At 39.7% G+C, this 20,585-nt stretch overlaps 1 protein-coding gene across 6 annotated transcripts in view; it reads right to left on the bottom strand.

Moving 5' to 3' along the window:
* The window catches only part of MECOM (MDS1 and EVI1 complex locus), a 551,406-nt gene that overhangs the window by 270,588 nt on the left and 260,233 nt on the right, over nucleotides 1-20,585 (bottom strand). For all 6 annotated transcript variants that reach the window (XM_053657783.1, XM_053657784.1, XM_053657787.1 and 3 more), the window contains exon 2: nucleotides 10,281-10,618. In XM_053657783.1, the coding sequence (XP_053513758.1) occupies nucleotides 10,281-10,618 (338 nt within the window). The remainder of the gene's footprint in view (nucleotides 1-10,280; nucleotides 10,619-20,585) is intronic.

The following is a 20,585-nucleotide window of genomic DNA, read 5'->3' as shown; positions in this document are numbered from 1 at the left end:
CACTGTCAGAGTTAACCAGATGCAGCCCCTTCACGTAAGACAAGGTCTGAAAAAATCTCCAAGTTTATCTGGCCCTGTATTGAACTGACTAGGTCCCAGGCAGGACTCAGTGATTTCTGGAGGGGATCGCGGGGACATGGAAGAACACCACACAGAACTGCTCTCCATCTGTGCTCCCACTGCTTAGCCTCAAACAAATGGACATAAATATATATGTCAACAGCATCTTCCCACGGTTTATGTTTCTTTGGAAACCAAGTCCAGGATTTCCTGCATCCCTGTGTTAGAATGATACCAGCTCAAGTTAGAAAGCAGAAGGAGAAAATAAAACAACATGAGGGCAGAGCCAGGCGACCTGCTCCTACCTGTAGATTGAGTTCATGTAAGGAGACTCTTCATGCTCATCTGTTGAGGTGAACTTATCCTAATCCATTAGTTAGGCAGAGGCTTGCCCTTGGGTGAGGTTTCCAGGAAAACAGGGGTTCAAGCTGGTAGTCTTGTGAGACCAAGAAGAACACGTGTTTTGAGGGCAGCTGGCCTGTGTGCCAGGGTGGAGATTCTCTGCTGGCATCACACACCTGCTGAATTCCTACCACAAGACTCTAAACAAATAAAAAACCCAACAAATCATCCACACCTGTGGCTGCCAACCAATTGCAGTTTCTGTGCAATGCCAGGTACACCTGGGCAGCCGAGGAGGTCAGCAGCAGTGTCAGAGGTAAATACCACTGCCAGTTGGTAGGAGGCACGGAGGTGCCCACCTCCCATGGATCTGTGACAGGAGCCAACTGGCCAACAGTCCCAGTAAATATGTCATAGAAAATATGTGCATACTTCCTATACATTAGAACAACTCTAAGTGACAGTGTGGCAGGAAGAAAAGATTTCAGAGCAGAGGTATCTGTAATCATCAATCTCTCCCCATCAGCTCCCAGGAGGGAAGGAGTTTCCGAGTCAACGGCTGGATCCTTGTTTATTAGCCACATCCAGATGCTAGCAGTACTCGGTACCCACACTCGGTAGTACTACGAGGGAAGAAGGCAGCCAAGCGGGTGAGAGGGCAGAGTCTCTGACAGCGACACCTGCTGGGTGTGTGTAAGGTATGGAAGGAGTAAGAGAGGGAATAACAGAGGTACATAGGGGCAAAGAATTTTTGGCAGGATATTTTAAGGGAAATTCCTCTTTGATGCTTTTAAAACAGGATTTATTTTGTATTTTTTGAAGGGGTAAAGAGGTTACTGGACTTTTTTTTTTAAATGTTTTTATGATGACTGCCAAGGTTGAACTCTATATAGACTAAATAGAGAAAGCATCAGGAACCACCCAAAATGCTTAGATCCAAAATCCAAAATGTAGATTCCTAAAGGATTCACTAAAAACTTAAGGTGGCAAATGTATTGACCTGTGTGTGTGCCTGTGCACTGTGTGTATGTGAGGTTGTGCAGTGTGGGTTGTGGAGACACTGCTTCTGCATCTGATGACATTCTACAACTGACTTCCCAGGATTAGATTAAGTAGTACAAACAAATCATTTCTTGTGTCTTGGGTAGCATTGACTAACAGAATAAAAGTCTGATCTAAAAGCTGATGGGATAAATGCTTAGTAATTGAGAGGGTTTGGGTCCAGAGCAAGTAACAAACAAGACCAACAATCATAGAAGAAACTTTCAGTTATTCTTGAACCCGCTAGTCTTGCTCCTAGCCATGGTCCCCCTCTGAGAAGACATCTCTAGGGTAGTTTCCTTTGGTCACAGGAGCTCATACGGACTCAGCTCTGGGTGTGCTCCTAAATGAGGCAAGCTCTTCCCATGCAATGTCATTTACCTTCTATCAGTACAAGCAAAAGTCCCTTTATAACAGAAGCACTGTCAAATTTCTTGTGCAGTAGTAAAATCTTGTTATATCAAACACTGACTTGAAAAGAATGATAAACTGACAAGTAGCTACGGCATCTACTTGTTACACGCACACATACACAAAAAGTCTCTACATCTTACTCTTTGTCATAACGACAGCTGACCACTCCCTGCTCTTGTGATTTTTTTTTTTTGGCTCGAAAATCCTACTAATTATCATGGAGAAAATGTTCATAAACAGCATGCAATCTGTATCTTCAGCTTCAGCTACTTCACAAAAGGCCAAAACATGTACCACAGCCAAAACGAGAATAGCATTTATTTACTAAATTTTCCTCTAGCTGAAATACTAATTTATTTATTTTTAATTCTTAGGCAGCCCTGACTGGTGTAGCTCAATGGGTTGAGCATTGGCCTAAGAACTGAAAGGTCATCAGTTCAATCCCCAGTCAGGGCACATGCTGGGGTTGTGTGCCAGGTCCCTAGTTGAGGGCATGTGAGAAGCAACTGATCTCCTTTCCTTCCCTTCTCTCTATAAATAAATAAATGAAATCTTTAAAAAACCACCATAATTAAAAAATCTTAGGCAGATTTTTGTATAGCAGAATATGTGTAAAGAGAAGTACTTTATCAAAATTACTGTCATATGTGATTCCATCAATGTAAATAAACTTTGAGAAGCCAAAGATGTTGTACTAATGAAAATTCGTATTTATTACCCAAATGAAATAGAGTACAAGTCCCCTCAGTGTTCCCACTTCTCCATACTACCTCCCTGTCATTATTGGAACAAATTCTCTCCTCAGTACAGAACAAACTGGGGAGCAGAGAAGCTGCACCAGCACTTTTATTCTTCTAAGATAGATTTGAATCACTGCTTCCTAACTTACACTCAAGGGAAAAGCTTAGAGAACACAGTATCCTCATGCTGTGGTCCCCACCAGGTTCTCCAGAGTATGAAGCATTACAAAGAGCCTCTGCCCCTGGACTGACCAAATCCTAGAACCAATTGTGAAATTTATTTACAAAGGATTTTCCCACCCTGGTCTGGTGGCTCAGCGGTTGGCGCATCATCAGCCAGTGCACCAGGAGGCTGCCAGTTTGATTCTCTGTCAGAGCACATACGTAGGTCGCAGGTTCAGCTCCTGGTTGGGGTGCATCTGGGAGGCAACTGATCGATGTCTCTCTTTCCCTCTGTCCCTCCCTTCCTCCCTCCCTCCTTCTCTCCCTTCTTCTTTTCCTTATTCTCTAAAAACAATAAGTGTATTTCCACAATGGAATTGTATGCAGCTGTAAAAAAAGGAATTCTCGCCCTTTGCAACAGTATAGATGGACCTGGAGAACGTAGGTTAAGAGAAATAAGCCAGTAGAAAAAGACAAATATCATATTATCTTACTTATATGTGGAACCTGATAAAATAAACTGATGAACAAAATAAAACCAGAGGCAGGGATACATGAAACAGACTGATAGATCTCAGAGGAGAGGGGGTGGGGGACTGGGGGACTGGGGGACATGGGAAGTTCACGGACACAGACAAGAATGTGATGAAGGCCAGGTTGGGGGTGGGGGGCTCGGTAGAGGAGACAAAGGGAGGCCAGGAAATGGGTGACATCAACAACAGTGTCAATAATTTAAAATTAAAATAAAATAAATAAATATATACCTCCTCTGGTGAGCATTAAAAAATAACAATCAAAAGGATCCTTCCTGAACACTTCATTATTTTGAACCCATGAGTTTTGCTATTGATTTAGTGCCTAAAGAGGGAAGCAACAGTCATGCAGGCACAGGATAGCAGCAAACAGATAACAAAAGAATTTTGGTCCACTTTGTGGGATACGTTGACAACGTAGATGAGAGTTCCTAACTGTAAGAAAATCACCCCATGGTGTTTTGAAAAGTGAGTGACTTACATGTTTATTCTAGGTGATCACCAAGGTAGGCGTGGTAAAGCAAAAGACTCCTGACAGTTGGGGAACTTTTACAGATTTTCAATACCAGACTTTCCCACACCACTGACAACACATCTGAAGTACCAGAAGCTGTCAGAACAAAACCAGGAAGAGCTGACGTGCTGAACGCTCCATCAACGCCTTCCACAGAAGAAGGTGTAAGATGAGCAAGCTCCCTGGTATCGACAGAGCCTCGGTGGGTGGCGTAGGGGACTTCTGACTGCCTCTCAGAAAAGAGGGGTCTCTCTGGAGTCCTGGTCAAAACTGGAGATAGTTTACAGTGCTTCAGGAGAACAAATTTCTATTTTCTTTCAACAACCAGGGATTTTGTTTCTGTCATGTATGCTGGCAGCACGAATTGAATAAAACAGACTGTATCCTGTTTCCTTGATCTCCTTATATTGTAAGAGAATCTATAACCTCTCCCTGGGCCCTGATGACAGTCATGTTCAGGGTCATATTAAGTAAACCTTACTTCTTCCCTTGACATTTTCTCAGTTCTAAATTCTTCATAGAGTAAAATTGAATTTCCAAACTACATTTACCATTTTAATAACATTGCAAAAATTTAATACTTTATAATCTAAGGTTTTATGGTAACATACCTTTACTATTAGATTACATTCCTCTTTCTTAACTACCCATTAAAGACACCCTTTTGGATACTAAGTAGTCTTCCCCTGTACAGGAATCCATTCATTTCAAAACTATTAAAACAAAGGTCCTCAGTTCTTAGTTATCTAGCTCTAAGGATATGCAACTTGTAAAGGGCACTTGCTTTCTTATTAATGAATAGATGTTGGGGCGTTTTTTTTCCTCGGAATAAAACAGGTAAAATTTCCTTTGGCCCAAGGAGACCTAGAGAGAAGTAGGGGAAAAATACCGACATTCAAAGATATCTGGTATGTATCTCTAAAATCCCAAATTACCCATTTTTCTTTATTACCAAATATATATTATTTGTCAGCCTCCTGACTCTGAATTCAGTTGCTAGATTTCTTGAAAGCGTGATGTTGCCATTGTTTTAATGGATATCTCTGTTTCAGCTAACATATAGATGGCAGGTTTCAATGGGTAAGGCATCGCTACAGCACTCAAAATAAACTTACGAATGAGAGAACTATTTATTTTAAGATGATATAGGGAGGCACACACTCATTGCAATATCACAATTCAGGATTACATTGCAGGAGCACAATGCATTGTCAAAGCACTGCACCAAAATTATTTGATGAATTTCTGACTCCAGTAAAAATCTCTTTCCGCTGTTCTTTCCCTTCTATTTAACAGAAGAGAAATTTACTGTCCATTCATGTCATTACTTTTCAGTGTCTAAATACATGTGTGCTTGAGGGGAGGAAAAGAAAAGCTAACTTTGTATCTGGTATTGTAACTGATCAAAAGAATCTGGAGCATCAGGGTGGGATGAATAAAAAAGAGGGTTTGGCACCTAACGGATCCATCAATGGTTGACTTCCATCTATCTTCAGAGTCGTATAATGACCAATGATAATAAAGATGGGCCAGAGATGTGCTCAAGGATAATATTCCAAAGGAACAAGATTTTGCACTGTTTTTCCAATGACCTATTTCAGACTATTAAAAAATATGTCTCCCAAATTACCCTTTGGCTTACAAAGAAATTTATCAATCTTTCCCAAATCCTTGTTTTAACTGTTAATTAGGAAACAATCACTGCTTCCTTTTCAAATAAACCCAGAGTCACACAATTAGACCATCCTGGAGATAACTGAATTTCTGGGAAACAAGAAACAGGAGAAAGAACAATAATATTTATAAAATCAATAAGTAAAATATAACTGGCCTTTGGCCCTAATGACCTGGTTCTCGATCTTTATTTTAATCCAGCTTTTGTTGCTGTTCACCTGCACTGAGTTCTTCTACCAGGAGGCTGTTCGGTAGATTTTTAACACAGAATGGCACACTGCACCCTCGCAATTAGTATCATCATGTTAAATAAAACTAGACCGAGTGGCAGCACCTTTTTCAAAATCGCTCAGCCAGCAGGCAGAGCCTGGAGAAGCTGCTCCCCTCTGCTCTACCATGTTATCACGTCCTGGTCATCTTTGCAGGAAACATACCAGAAAACCCTCATCTGGAACCAACAGAAATGTTTTGTTAACATTCACTTAGTCAGTAACTCTAAAGTTCTAGCCCTAAGAGGAAGCGTTCTATCACTAATTATGTAGTGCTCCGCAGTCTTTAAAGATCTGCTTAGAAAGGAATCATATGCATTGCAAGGTGGGAATGATTGCCAACATTATTTTTAAAGTTTCTCCTTTTTAAATCAGTACTGGTTTGGGAGAAACCATGCATGCAGTTTTTTAAATATCTATGCCCTAATTTCTCTAATGGTTCATTTTGGTCTATGAACCATAGTTTCAAAAATATCCTATTTCTCTAAAATATAAACTTAAGTAACTTTCAAAAAGTACCCTTTGAAGAAGTATATTTAATTTTTTAAAAAAATTATAAACAGGGTTCAGAAGGGTGGCCCCTAACTACAAAGTTATGTTTGAGCTTTCTCTTTTAAAAACTTTCTTTAAAGCATACCTCTTTACTTAATTTTAATTATAGAACAACTAATGATGTGACAAATATTGTCCTGTTTGTCAAAAAAAATGCAGGAATAGATTTTCAGTAGTTTCCTGGAACCACACAGTAGTAGCAGAGTTAAGGCTTGGTTCTCCATGTCTAAAGTTGAGATTCTAGCTTTTTCCATAGACCTACCTCAGCCCCCACTCCTTGCCTCCTATATCCTTTCATTTATTCTTTCATTCATTCTTGTAGTGAGCAATTATTTGTTAAATGTCAGTGTCATGGACTAAGTGTTTCAGTCCTCTCCAAATCCATACGTTGAAGCCCTAGCCCCTAATGCAACCATATTTAAAGAAAGGGCCATTAGGAGGGAATTAAGATTAAATGAGGTGATATTCATGGGGCCCTGATCTAAGAGACACCAGAGAGAAGTAGCTCCCTCTCTCTCCCTCTGTATGTGTGTGCACGCATGCACCTAGGAATGGCCACGTGAAGACAGCAAGAAGGCACCCCATCCCTAAGCCAGAAAGAGTCTTCAGCAGAAACCAAATCAGCTGGCACCTTGATCTTGGACATTGTAACCTCCAGAATTGTGAGAAAATAAACTTCTGCTGTTTAAGCCACCCAGTCTGTGGTATTTTGTTATACTAACCTGAGCTGACTAGTCCAGCCGTGTCATTTGTTAGCATAGTTAACATAGCCGTGTCATTTGGTAACATAGTTAGCGTTAGACAGCACCACAGGCGCCATGGAGAGAACACAATCACACTTAGAGAACAGAGCTATGCAAGCTCTCAAGGAAATGTCATCCTACGAGGGAAGCCGGGAAACAATTTGGGTGCTGGTCAACGCTTAAAGTTCTTTAGTATGTGGGTTTACCTGGCGCTGTGATGGGACAACATTTAAGCAGTACTAAATTGTTGCTAGAAAGCTCAGGGACAGCATCATAGAAGAAGAGGACTTGAAGAACAAGTAGAACTTTGCTAAGGATGGGAAAGAAGAGAAGTTTTCCAGGTAGGACAACCAATGCGTGCAAAAGGAATGAAGGCTTGATGGGACATGGGAACTACAAATCAGACATGGTTGGTGTGGGAAAGGGAAGAGACAGAGATGACCCACATTTTGGCTTTGAGCAACTGGATAGATATTAATGCAATTCATTATCCAGGAAATGTAGAGGAGGGGAACTTTGTGGCAAGAAAAGGGCAAGGATAGCGCTGGAGTAGGGAGCGCCATGGTCTGTTCAGTCATCATAGGCGGGGTTGCTGTAGGTGAAACATTTAGTACAGAATCTGACGCACAGTAGATACTCAATAAGTTTGCTGAATCTGGATTTCCTCTGTTCATGTTTATTTTCCTTCACCTAAGACCTTTACTTTTAAAATTGAAGGAGCTATCAAAGGAGAGGTTAATCACAATTATCTGTCTAATCCAACAGGAGGGAAATCAGTTACAGTGGAAGGCAAACACGACACAAGAAGAATGAAACATGAGCATTCAGGGGTAGAGTGAGATGCCTTTGTAAAAATGCCCTTGGTCATCATGATTGGATTTGGTATTAACTAGGGGAAAAAAAAACCCTACAGTCAAGAAGTCAACTGCTCCTCCCTGGACGACAAGTTTGCCAAAAAGCCCTTTCTCTGGTTTTGTCCGTCTAGCATCTAGAGCAGAAAAGGGAAGGCGGCCATTAAAACAGTGAAGGAAACTACCGAATTGACAATCAACCAATTCGATCAATTGAACTCCTCAGGGAGAAAGAGAGAGAATGGGTAACCTTTAGCCAAAGAGTCATGGACTATTTTTAGAGGTATCTTAAATTCCAAGCAATATAAAACATTACTCAGTTTTGATGTAATTAAAAGAATCATTCTACATTTCTCAAGGTAAATATTTGCCCATATATATACTGAAGACATCTCACTCCAAGAAGAAAAAATATCGTTATTTTTTAATTTCCTCTAAATGCAGAATTTCCCCCAACTGCATCCCCCATTCCATAGGTATCCTGTTTAAAGAGAAACAATGCTGCATTTACCAACCCTATAACTGCAAAGTCATTTTCTTATCAAGCTTCATTTTACTCCGAGGCTTCTGGATAATCCCCAGTAGTGCTGCACTGTTGTTTAACTCTGGAGATTTTGTAATCAAAGTTTAATGAGTTACTTATTATTAGAATGTTCATAGACTTTATTTTAAGGAGAACAATCATGACGTCAAGTCCTGCGCATTTGGTTGAAAATGTATTCAACTCACATATCAGTTAATGCTACAGTGAGTCTTTAAAAACCTCTTATCAATATATGTATCAAAGCCAATGCAACTACACCACCGCTTTACCAGGGCTGTGGCTGCGAACAGAACTAAGAAAGGCTTTCTGACTCGTCATCACATTACATCCAGATTCCAACTTCTGGCGCTTTGGAACCTGAACAGGAATTGTTGTGGTGGCATTTTTGAATAGGTGTCACAAAGGGACACATATAAAGCAAAGGAAAAAAAATGTTTGAAATTAAGTCCTGGCACTGCATATTGATTTCCATTTCAAAAGCTAACCAGATATTCTATTAATGATCACAAATAGTAAAAGAACATAACAAATAAATCTAGTTTCTCTAGTAACTGTCTAACTGAAATACTATGAAAGCAAAGGTTAATCACATCTCCGAAAAACACTTACTTGCCAACACAGAAATGCCTACAAGTTTTCGGATACTCAGATTTTCCAGAGATTATGATGCTGTTAATTAACCACAAAAGTTTTCGAGTGATAAAAGTAAACAGGAAGCATATATAAGTACTGAATCTGTACAAAATTATAAACTCAGAACTGAGTTACATAGTTACCCATCCTTATGGAAATGCAACTGACTTAGCTTTTGTAACCAGGCTGTAACTCCTCATTCTTAGATACTGTCAGAGGGTTCTGTGAAAAGTATGATTGGAACTGGGGACTGATTTCCACGTTGTCTTTTGTTGTCATTTTATGCATGAATTATTCATTAAATTAATTTAACATAAAGAATCATCACAGAATTCAGTACAGTGCTCACGTTCTGGAAGCATTTACAATCAGAGCAGGGTTATCAGGAGAGGCAAAATATATTAGCAGAACACAGAACAAAATGAACATGTAAAACCAAGTTAGCCACAAAATGGACGAAACTCATGTTTCCTCCAATCTTCCAAGCTTCCCCCAAAGGAAATGCGATAAATATACCATGTATCGATGTTTGGTTGCTTATGCCACATACTGTATGGATGACCACACGTAATGTTCCCAAACGTTAACTTTCAGAAAAACTATTGTACTTTGCCACATATAATGTGATGTGCACCCATGCTTTTTGGCCCAAACTTTCAGGAAAAAGAAAACTTTTGTTTTAATTTAATTCAATTATTTATTTATTTATTTATCTATATCTAGAAACAAAATCAATTATCATATTCTAGGCTATTATTTTGCATACAGATATCATTATTGCTTTCTGGAGTTACACGTTTAATGCATAAGCATAAATAAAAGAATTTAAAATGTTCATGTAGATACAGAATTAGTACTACCCATGTACACAATGTGCATCCTTCTTTTTCCCTAAAAAATTTGGGCAAAAAAAAGTGCTCATCATACAGGGCAACATATGGTTTGCTCCCTTTGGGATGTTTTCAAAGTAGGTGCTGTTCTTTGACCAGTTGTTATTAAGCTCCTTTCTATCACGCCATTTATATATACCTTTAAGCAGCACTTCATTTCTATCAAGAAGTGACATTGTAAGAAGGTTCACTCTTAAAGATGTTTGAAGATATCTGCAACACACGGAACTTGCTTTTGATATGGTCATTTGAAAACTAATCTCTCTTTCTACACAACTGAATATGTGCAAATATGTTAACTCGAAATAACAGTCTTACCTCCCATCCATAACTGGGGTCTTTCAGGTTTGACCTCTGCTCTCCCACGTACGGCCCAAACTTTTCGCCTGCTTCAATCTTCCTTTTGGTCCATATTCCCAGTCCTGCTCCAGGCATATTTGACTCTCGAAGTTCAAACTCAGCAGGAATGGGGATATCATCTGGGATGTAGATGGGGGCTTTGTAAGGAGAGCCCTCCTTGGGGGTGAACGCTTCGCTGGAGGTGGCCGGAGAGCGTGGCTCTTGAATACTGAGGGAGGGTGTGCCGGCTACTCCATCTGCATCTGGCATTTCTTCCGAAGGAATTTCAGGGTAGCTGCCATATACACACTCACTACCTGTGAATAAATAATGACTTCGTGAATTCCCACTAATGTGGAAGAAAAAAAATCCCACACCTCGCTAAAACAGAATAGAGAAATTATTGTTCAAAGATGCCTGCATTAAAATCTCTGTTATTCACAGATAGGGGAAGGGGGGGTGCCTCTTTGGTTTATCTACAGTGACTTCATAAATCAAATGAGCCAATCTCCAATTGTCAATAATACTCTCATGAGCTACCTCCATCCATTAACCATCTGAGAAACAATCAACAATTTAATTATTGGTCTGAATGAAGCAGAGATAAGAAATAAAACTGTGTGTACTTACACCCCACAAACCATCCCAGACTGGGAGCATACAGCATTTTACAACATATGAGAAACTTGTAGCATGCAGTGGTACCTTGGACTAAATTGGAAGAGAGTCATCAAAGATTCCAAAGGTTGCCATGTGCAACAAGGCTTAAATCTGTGTGGGAGAATTATTTATTGGAATATTAACTTATGTCTGTTATTTCTCTGTTTTTCCTTTCCCATCTCAAACACATCACCAAGCCCTTGGAATTTTCTTGCCTCAGTAACTTACACAGAGAAGAGAATTAAAGTTGCTTGAAGCTAGTGACTCCTCTGGACATTTGTCAAAGCAAAAATCACTAAGGAAATTAGGTGAGCTTTCCAGAGGGGAAAGGGAGAAGAGAGTGTCTGGAGGTGCACCAGAAAGAGGGGGTATTTCCTCCAGACTGAGAAAGAGAAGAGATCAGAGGGCCTCTGAATGGCACAGTCCCCTGGGGGAGATGGCAAGACCCCAGAGGGTATAGCAGGATAGGTAAGGGGGAGTCTGGACGCTCAGCACCGGGACTGTAAGAACCCCCCAAAGCAGCACAGCCCCACACCTGAAGTAAATGAGTACACCATGTCAGACCTTAAGAGCTTTATGCAGCTTCTTGGGGGTTTGAAGGGAACCATAAAGAATAATGGCTAGGCTTGAATTTCCCACCAGTTCACCAGTTGAAGGGGATTTCAGCTATCTTAAAGCAAATAAACATATGTTTCTTGTCCATGAGGATTATGGACTGAGAATTATATATGACTTTTTTGATTTATAGGCCTTCAAAGGGAGAACTAAGAAACATGGGTTAAAATTACATGACAGATTTCAATCAGAGCTATCCAAAGGTAAAATGAGATGCCTTAAGCTACCATTGCAGGGGTTCTAATACAGACTAAATAACCACGAGTTACCAATGTGGAAAAACCCGAGTTTCAGGTTGGTGACTAGAGATGACTTTGAAGATCCTACCAAACTTGAAGGTCTATGAACTATTAAAATCTCCTAAGACAGTTTAGTGGACTAGAGAATAGAAAACCTGAGTTCTAGCCCCAATTCCTTCTCTGATACATTATGGAACTTAATTAACTGTAACACTCAACAACAATTGTCCATCAAGTACCGACTCCCCTTAAAGTTTTCTAAAATGCAATGTGACAGTACATGCAAAAGTATCTTTCTAATAAAGAGCTTCGTTCTTGATTCAAACAATGAGATAATTTTATTTAAACCAAGCATAGAACTGAACTCCTATGAGTCATTCACTGCCAAAATACAAGCTCATTATCCTTCAGGTTCAGTATATCCAAAATCGTGCCCATTATCATCTGCCCTCCAATCAAGTCTCCAGCCCATTTCCATGAACAATACTATTTCCCTAATCATCCATGTTCAATATTCTTAAATAACATGGACATTTTCTCTCCTTCATCCTCCGATCTATTCAGTCATTAAGTGCTGCCTACTCTCCTGACAAGATTTTTACTTTCATCCCATTTTTTCAGTCCACATTTTCATTCCTGAATTTTTTAAAGTTTTTGTCCGTTTATTTTAAGAAAGAGAAAGTGAGGGAGAGAGATCCTACGTCGCACCTATTCATGAATTCATTGTTTGATTCTTATGTGCCAGGGCCAAGGATCAAACCCGCAACCCTGGGGTATGAGGACGACACTCTAACCTCCTGAGCTACCTGGCCAGGGCCATTCCTGAATTTCTTAACAGTCCTCTAAATGAGTCTCCAGACCTTCAGACTCTTTCCAGCATCCCTCAACACTGAGCCTGTGGGCACACACAATTTCCTGTGATACAGTCTCCACTAATCCCCAGTGTCCACAGATAAAACACGAAGTTCTTGGTCTCGGAATAAAACCTCGCATTCTAAAACCATTCTCCCTTTGTCTATGATCTAAACACTCTTCAGTAGGAGGCCCCAGGATAGAAAAGGCCTAACCCTATTTTGTAAGCTCAGTCAGTGAAAACTTCTCTGTGGTTCTGACAGCCCCATTACCCATCTCTGATCCTCTGCCGATCCAACTTCTAATCATCCTCCCAGTTCAAGTCCTAACTTCTCTCCTTACCATCCCACTTAAAACAAGTGTCCCCTTTCCTTGAATTGTTACCTAATTTCTCCCCTTGGTCTAATGATCAAATTGCTGTGCATTGCTATTTAGAGTTTAATATGAATGATTCTTCTATTCCCAGCTACAAAACAGGACTCAAAGGGAAAACTCAGAACTCACACTTCTCCAGGACTCAGAATTCTCCAAATGATCTACATAAAGGTACTTAATAAATATTTGATAAATAGATAATTAACCTAACAAATAATTTTATTGAACTATTCAACCAAATCCATATTTTTTCTGTCAAACACAGGAAATTATTTTGATCCCCAAAAAAATCACACAACACATTACAAACTTTTCTCCAAACACAACTTCAAAAGAAACAATCCTAATAATGCCCCAAAGAAATATTATCAGAGAAATATACCTCAGGGTCCAAACACCCTTGATAAAGTCTATCTTATTTTACCCTTCAGGGAGATTTTGCACTTCAACTGAAGAGCCAGCAAGAGTTCACTAGCACTCTTGATACAACTAAATAAAACATATAAAAACATCTCTCTAGAATTGTAACATTTAACTACTGCACATGTAGAGTTATTTTACAGATCCTTAAAGGGATTTATCACCCATTGTGAAAATGCTGTTTTTCTTGAGAAATAAGTGCTGTAAATTGGAAGACACTGTGTAATCAATCTATAGACTTGTTCATTTAAGCAGCAGGAAACAAAAAGGAATATGAATGAATAGAACTGTTTCCTCTTGTAATTATCCATTAAAGGTCAGTAAAATTTCCCCTATTTCCTCAAAGGGTTAAATTAGTCATAATGACAATTCAACAAAGTCATCTCAAATCTTAAAAAAAGGACAGAGACAACGCCATCTGGGCCCTCCTACTGACACAGCTGATCCATGACCTCTGAGTTACCCACAAACTCCCCCAATGCATGTTTTAAATGAATGCATTTGGATTTCAATTCCTGTGGAGACAAAATACGCATGTGTGCCCACGCTGCCGCAAAGAAGAATTTGAATTTAAAGCCTGAATGCAATTCTGCTTACAATGGCAAAAAAAATCCAATTAAACCTAAAGAACAACGTATACAGGCCCAGCAAATCCGGGAGACAGACTCATGGTCTTACTTGTCCCCAGGCAGGCAGCACAGGTACATGCAAACTCTGGAGATTTCCTTTCAAGCCTCTGTTACTCAAGTATCATCAGAATTAAATGTAAAAAGGGCTGTCGTGACAAAAAAGGAAATATAAAAACCTCCCGAGTTTTATGTATCAAAACATGAAACAATATTTTAGTGTAATCTAAGATTATAAAATTTTCAACAGCAAATGAAGTTTCTCACACTGCATTAAATATCTGCATAAACCAAAATACTCATGCATTCATGTGCATGACACAAGAACTATCCAAAAAGCTGGGAAAATATTTCATCTCAATGATAAACTACCTCAATTATCATACCTCCATTAAACCTCTGTTATTGAAGAAAATGGGTAGATTCTCTCCCTGAGTTATAGCAATGGTTAATTAAAGCATTGCTCAGATATTACACTGACAGGTTGGGCACATTTTAAGTATCAAGTTATAAATGCTAATACATCAGTGGTCCCTAAAGATAAATAACAACTTGTAACTTCTTGGAACTGAGCTGCCTGCTACTAGAATGTGTTTCGTGCACCCTTTGGGAGTGCTATTGACAGAGTGAGGACAGAAAGACAAGCCTATTGCTGAATTGTAGGCAAATGACTTGGAAAAAGCTCTTGGAAATCACCTTTTTCAAATTGTAAGTGTTCTGACATCGCCAGAGACCCAGCTAGAGCACACCCTTTGATTAGATTGTACTCGTTTCTATGACTCTGAATAACATAGGTTTCCATTTGAGGTGACTACCATTTTGAAAACAAATCGGAATCTGTAAAAAGGAAATTTCAGAAATAACATTGATAATAATAATTCCCTTCATAAATGTCTCTCTATTTTCTCATTGTGACACTCCCAGCCCAGTGAGAAAACCACGGAGAGAAGCATAACCTTCCATTCTGCGCATCTGGAGGCTCACTCTCAAGGATGCTGAGCAGCAGGGCCAAGGTCCACGGAGGCTGCAGCCCCAGGCCTACACCCACTCCTCCCTCTCACTTTTAAGCAGCTGTTTTTAAAAAGATTTGTTTTAAAGCTGTTGTTTTTCTAATTATGTGAATAGTTTGTTTTTCTGTTTTTTCACTTGATATGTTACAATGAACATTTCCTTATATTCTTTTTTTAAATAATTTTATTTAGTTATTTTTCAAGTACAGTTTTTTGTCTATTTCTCCCATCCCAGCCTCCCCCGCCCCGTGCTCCCCACCTCCCTCCCATTTCCACCCCCCCCACCTCCCGTTAGTTCTCGTCCCTGTGTCCTTCCTATTTGTTCCTCCAAATCCCTCCCCTTTTTTCCCCCTTAAATTCCCTTCTCTCTCCCCTCTGGTCGCTGTCCTCTTGTTCTCTATTTCAGTGTCTTTGTTTTTATTCTGCTTGCTTGTTTGTTTTGTTGTTTAGCTTCCTGTTAAAGGTGAGATCATATGGTATTTGTCTTTCAACATCTGGCCTATTTCACTCAGCATGAACGTTTCCTTATATTTTCAAAAATATCTTCTAAAACTGCAAGTAATTGCTGCATAATATTCTGTTATATGAATCCACCATAATGGAACTATTTCCATAGTATTTATTTATGTTGCTTCTAATTTTCTGATACTATAAATAGCACTAAAGGAACCTTCTTTTCTATAAATATTTATATTTGTCCATTTTAATTTCCTTAGGGTAGATTTCTAAAGAAAGCTTACTGAATATTGACAGATTGCTTTTCAGAGGTGTATACCAATTCATATTCCTACCAACCATATTGGCACTTACTATTACATCTTGTTTTTAAAATTCATTAACACAATGGAAAAGATTATATATCTGTTCTTGTTTCAATTCATATCTCAGTGATTAATGAAACTAAGTAGTTTTGTCATTCACATTTCTTCTTTTGCAAATTATTCATTGTTATTGTCCATTTTAATTGGGCTTTTATTAGTCTGTTTTATTAATAATAAAGAAATTAGCCCTGGCTGGTGTAGCTCAGTGGATTGAGCATGAGCCTGCAAACCAAAAGATCGCAGTTTGATTCCCCATCAGGGCACATGCAGGGGATGCACCAGAAGCAACCATACATTGATATTTCTCTCCTTCTCTCCTTCTCTTCCCTTCTAAAAATAAATAAATAAAATTTAAAAAAAAAAGAAATTAGACCTTTGATATAATTTCTGCTACTTTCCCAAGTAAATCATTTATCATTTGGTTTTTAATGAGGTTTTTGTCATGTAAAAATTTTAACTTGTATGGAATGAAGTTTATTTTTCCTTTGTGACTTTTATATTTTTCTTAGAAAGTCTTTACCCATCTTAAAGGGTAGAAAAGGAAGATTCTCCTATATTTTCTTTGAGTTTCATAGTTGCTTTTTTACCACCGTTGGATCTCCAATGATTTACTGCTGAGTGAAAAGCAGAGAAAAATGATTTCATTTATTTGAGCTCCTGTGAACGGCAGGCTAGGAAAAAAATGCCATTTCACTCGTAATTCTTTGGTTCTTATTTGCAAGGCTGGCCTAAAATGCCTTCTCTTTTTGTGGGTTTTATATAACTCACCATTTGTTTCACTTGGCCTGTCTGCCTAGTTTAACTGCAAATCTCCTGGGCAGATGCCATTCAAAATCCTGAGTTTCACCATTAATAGCAATTCAGTACTTATCATAATACTTATCACTCAGCATTATCATTAGTGATACTAATATAAATACTTTTTCTTTCTACTCTTCACATTAGTTCACTGATAGAAAATATTTAACAACTAAACAGTTTAACACTAATATTAAAAGCATAGGTGCACAGTTTGACAATAAAGCAAGGCTGATTTCTGTAGGCACTAAGAACTCAGTTCTTTATACTCAGCTGTACACACATATGCATATAATACACCCATGTGCATTTGTAGTGTGTGTGTGTGTAATAGCTCACTAATCTTAAAAATAGGCTGAGACAGAAACATGGTTTGAGATCTCAGGCAGACTGGTTGAGATCAGAACTACAAGAAACAACTGCCAGGAGGAGACCAGCTAGGGAATTGAACAGATTAGGTAACTTAGAAATTTAGACATTTCCCCCCATTATGTTCCTCATTGCAGTTTTGTAATAAAAACACGAGCAAACTTCAAAGGAAGCTCTGTAGTAAAGGTTAATTGCTACTAAAGGAGAGGGTGGGCCCAAGCGCCAGTCCTTTGTGCCCAACTTGCAAGCAGACAGGAAGGATTACACGTGGCTGAGAGCTGAGGATGCGTGCCCAGCTCTAGGAGGAGAGGAGCCGCTGCCAAACCTCAGGCCCCACCAGGGACCTCCTGGTAGGACGTGAGCACAGGAACACAAGTCCATGAGTCCGTGCCCACTAATGGTGGGGCAGGGAAGGGAGGGGGAAGACATCAATTTCCTTCCCAAATTCAAACCGGACATGCTCTTCTTCCCTTGTTAGGACAATTCCAGAGCGGTTACAGCAGCCTGTTTGTGAGAAGTCAGAGGACTTCAGGAGCCAGCTCCGTGCACCAGCACCACAGCCAATAAATGCGTGCTGGGCTGGGGGGGAAAGGGTGGGGCCCAAGTAATGCCAGATGCACAAACAGAACAAAGAAGGAGGCTCTGGACTGGCCAACAGAATATTCTGTGATAATGGCCCCCAGATAATGAAATTTAAGATCTCAAAGAAGGGAAGAAAGGAAACGAATAAAAGTAAGGAAAATGAATTTCCAGAAACCTGACTTAAACTCGTTCTGAAGGACTGTTGTAAGGGTCCAGACACATAGTCTCATGCATCAGAGGCATCGATGGAAATGAGAAGCTGCTGAAGGACGAGGTCTTTAGCATGCGCTGCCTCTAGAGAGAGGTGAGAAGAAAATAGACCTCCACGGATCTTTTGACACTAAACTGCATTTGTAGAATCCATGTCTCTGGAGACCATTGTTTTCGTGAAATAGTCTATCAACATGGCTTAGCACATGGAATTTTTTTAATGACCTTTTAAGCTACCTTGCACCTCTAGTATTTGCTACTTCCTTGTACCATGCTATTCCACCTCTTCCTTATGGAACTTTCCCCCCCAGAATCTCCTAGAAATATTTCTTGTATGGGCTATCAAGGAGTCCCAAAATGTATGGAAGAATATAGGGAGAAAAACAAGGGAGATGGCAAAGAACGTCACATCAGCTGAAAGTGGGGGACTAAGAGAATGAGCAAACATTTATCTTTCTCATAGGATGTGGCATATCTCTTGCTTATTCTGTGGCTTTTAAATCTGGTTAAATGTTTCTCCACCCTCCTAGGAATTTCACTGACATTTCACTAAACAAGTATGGTTTGGGGCTTAAGCTGGTAGCGTCTCCACTCTTGTGAAATGGTTTTGACCTCTTCCAAAAGTTCTTCTTCAGAAGTGGAACTACACTTTTTAAAAATGGCTATGAGAAAGAAATTTCTAGAAAGTTTTTAAAGTGTCAGTAAAGCCCTTTGGTATATATGTACAGAATCTAAAACTGCTAAAATAAGGGCATTAAATCTCTGAGTACTGCTCCAAGGAAAATCATGACCTGGTTAATGTTTGGCTTATGCTGTCGTTAGGGAGACATGGTCACTGATACCCACTGGAGTAACTGGGTTAAGAACAGACTTATATATCAGACAGTGTTTCTCTTACATTGTAACTATGTGCCTTGACTTTCTTTTAGTAGTACAAATTTTTAAGAGTTTTTTGACACCCTTCGACCTGATGGCTTTTCTCATAAGCTTTTTATATCCCCGAAGTGATTTTCCTTCAGATTCATTTAGAGTAAAATAGAAATACCCTGAAATTATGCCGCAGCAGACTGGGTGGTGACTTCTCGGGCAGTCTGAAATGACCAGAGAACAGCCTTTCAGTATTCAAACCATATCTACAGTAATTATTTGCCAGCGTATCTAAAAGAAGGCAGGCATTTCCTGTTGCACAGAAATGGGACATTCTTATCTAAATTACTGTTTAAACAGGTATTTAAGAAAAGACTATCACAAGCAGGAATTTACTGATGACGGAACACATTAGTTTAGGGCTGGACACGTTAGTTGAGGACTAGCATTGTCAGGAAAGAAAAGCACATGGGCATCAGGAAGGTACAGAGCATATTTTATAGCTCCCATTTGGCTCAAGATGGGGATGGTAAGCCCTGCCACTGGCCTTTGGGTACAGCAGGGGTGGCATAAGTCCTGATATGCTGGTCTGGATTCAGCAATGTGTCTCCAGTGCCCAGAGTAACCTCAAGAGTCAGAGTCTGAGATTCCCTATTTTGCTATCCATAAAATAAGCACACTGGGCAAGTTCAGCCCCAGGTCTGCTCCACTCAAGCAATCCCAGTTCTATGTAATGAAAGCCAGAGGATGGTCAGTGTTTGGTGTAGCAAAAACTTATAAAATACATTTCCTGGAAAGACACTTTTGAGAATTGGTTTGGTCTCTCCCAAAGTGAAACCTAGGAGAGATTGTACTCTGGCTGCCTAACTTTGCTCTAACCAGTGAAACTGGAATTTATTCCCAGTAGAGGCTTATAAAACGGGGCTGTTATTCTCACATTAAGTAGACTGCCCTCTGGTGAGGACTGTGGTTTACGTGTGGGCAGAATGTGTGGTTTACTACCTCTAATTTGTTTATGTTGTTGATGGTGGTTTCAGAAGAAAGCTGCAGCCCTTTACATGCTAAGGAGTGACCTGATTTGCTTCCTTAAAAAAAACAACAAAGTATTCGAAGGGGGGAAGGGGAGCATGAAGGTGCATTAATGGGCCACTGCTGGTGCAGGAGCAACTGGGATCCCTTTGACCACAGCTCTGCTCCATCCAGCTCTGCACGTGAAACGAGAGCCCCAACTTGTTTATTGTAATTACCTAAGTGTGGCTTGGTGGCTTTTGGCAGAGATCCTTCTTGCCTCCAAAGGACAGATCAAAACTCAGAAGCTACAAATTCAAGAAAAATTGGGGGGAAAGTGCATTTTGTCACAAGAAGACTGAATTCTATTATTAACTCAGTGGAAATATTCAAAACAACCCCCAAAAGGTGAAGGTAAAAAAAGATGAGATCAAACTCTCCTTTCCACCACAGAGTGAACAAAGATAGGTGTAAATGTAAGTTCCAATGCACCCTGGCTGCTGGCTGGATACAGACCTTTCCGTACTGCTACAAAACCGAAGAGCTTTCCTACAGCCAGGAGGCCTCCATAAAGAAAAGAAAATAATTATGCGTGTCTGGCAGAAGAGGGAGTTGTAGCAATGGCTTGCTGATAAAAAGGAATGTGAACAAGCAATAGAACGCTAACCCAACCGCGCTCTTGGTTTGATAAGGAGCAGAGAGAGTGCAAAACATTTTTTATTACAGTATCAAAATTAGGTTTTATTTGAAAATGAACAATGGTCCTTGTTCTCACAAGGCGTGACAACAGACAACAAGGACTTCTGATCTAAAAGTCATTTGCAGAGGAAAG

This window comes from Artibeus jamaicensis, unplaced genomic scaffold (genome assembly GCF_021234435.1).
Source record: "Artibeus jamaicensis isolate MK-2021 breed Jamaican fruit bat unplaced genomic scaffold, CSHL_Jam_final scaffold_474, whole genome shotgun sequence".
NCBI classification, from domain to species: domain Eukaryota; kingdom Metazoa; phylum Chordata; class Mammalia; order Chiroptera; family Phyllostomidae; genus Artibeus; species Artibeus jamaicensis.
The sequence above is the reverse complement of the archived record's forward strand: the minus strand, read 5'-3'. Positions and strand labels throughout refer to the sequence as shown.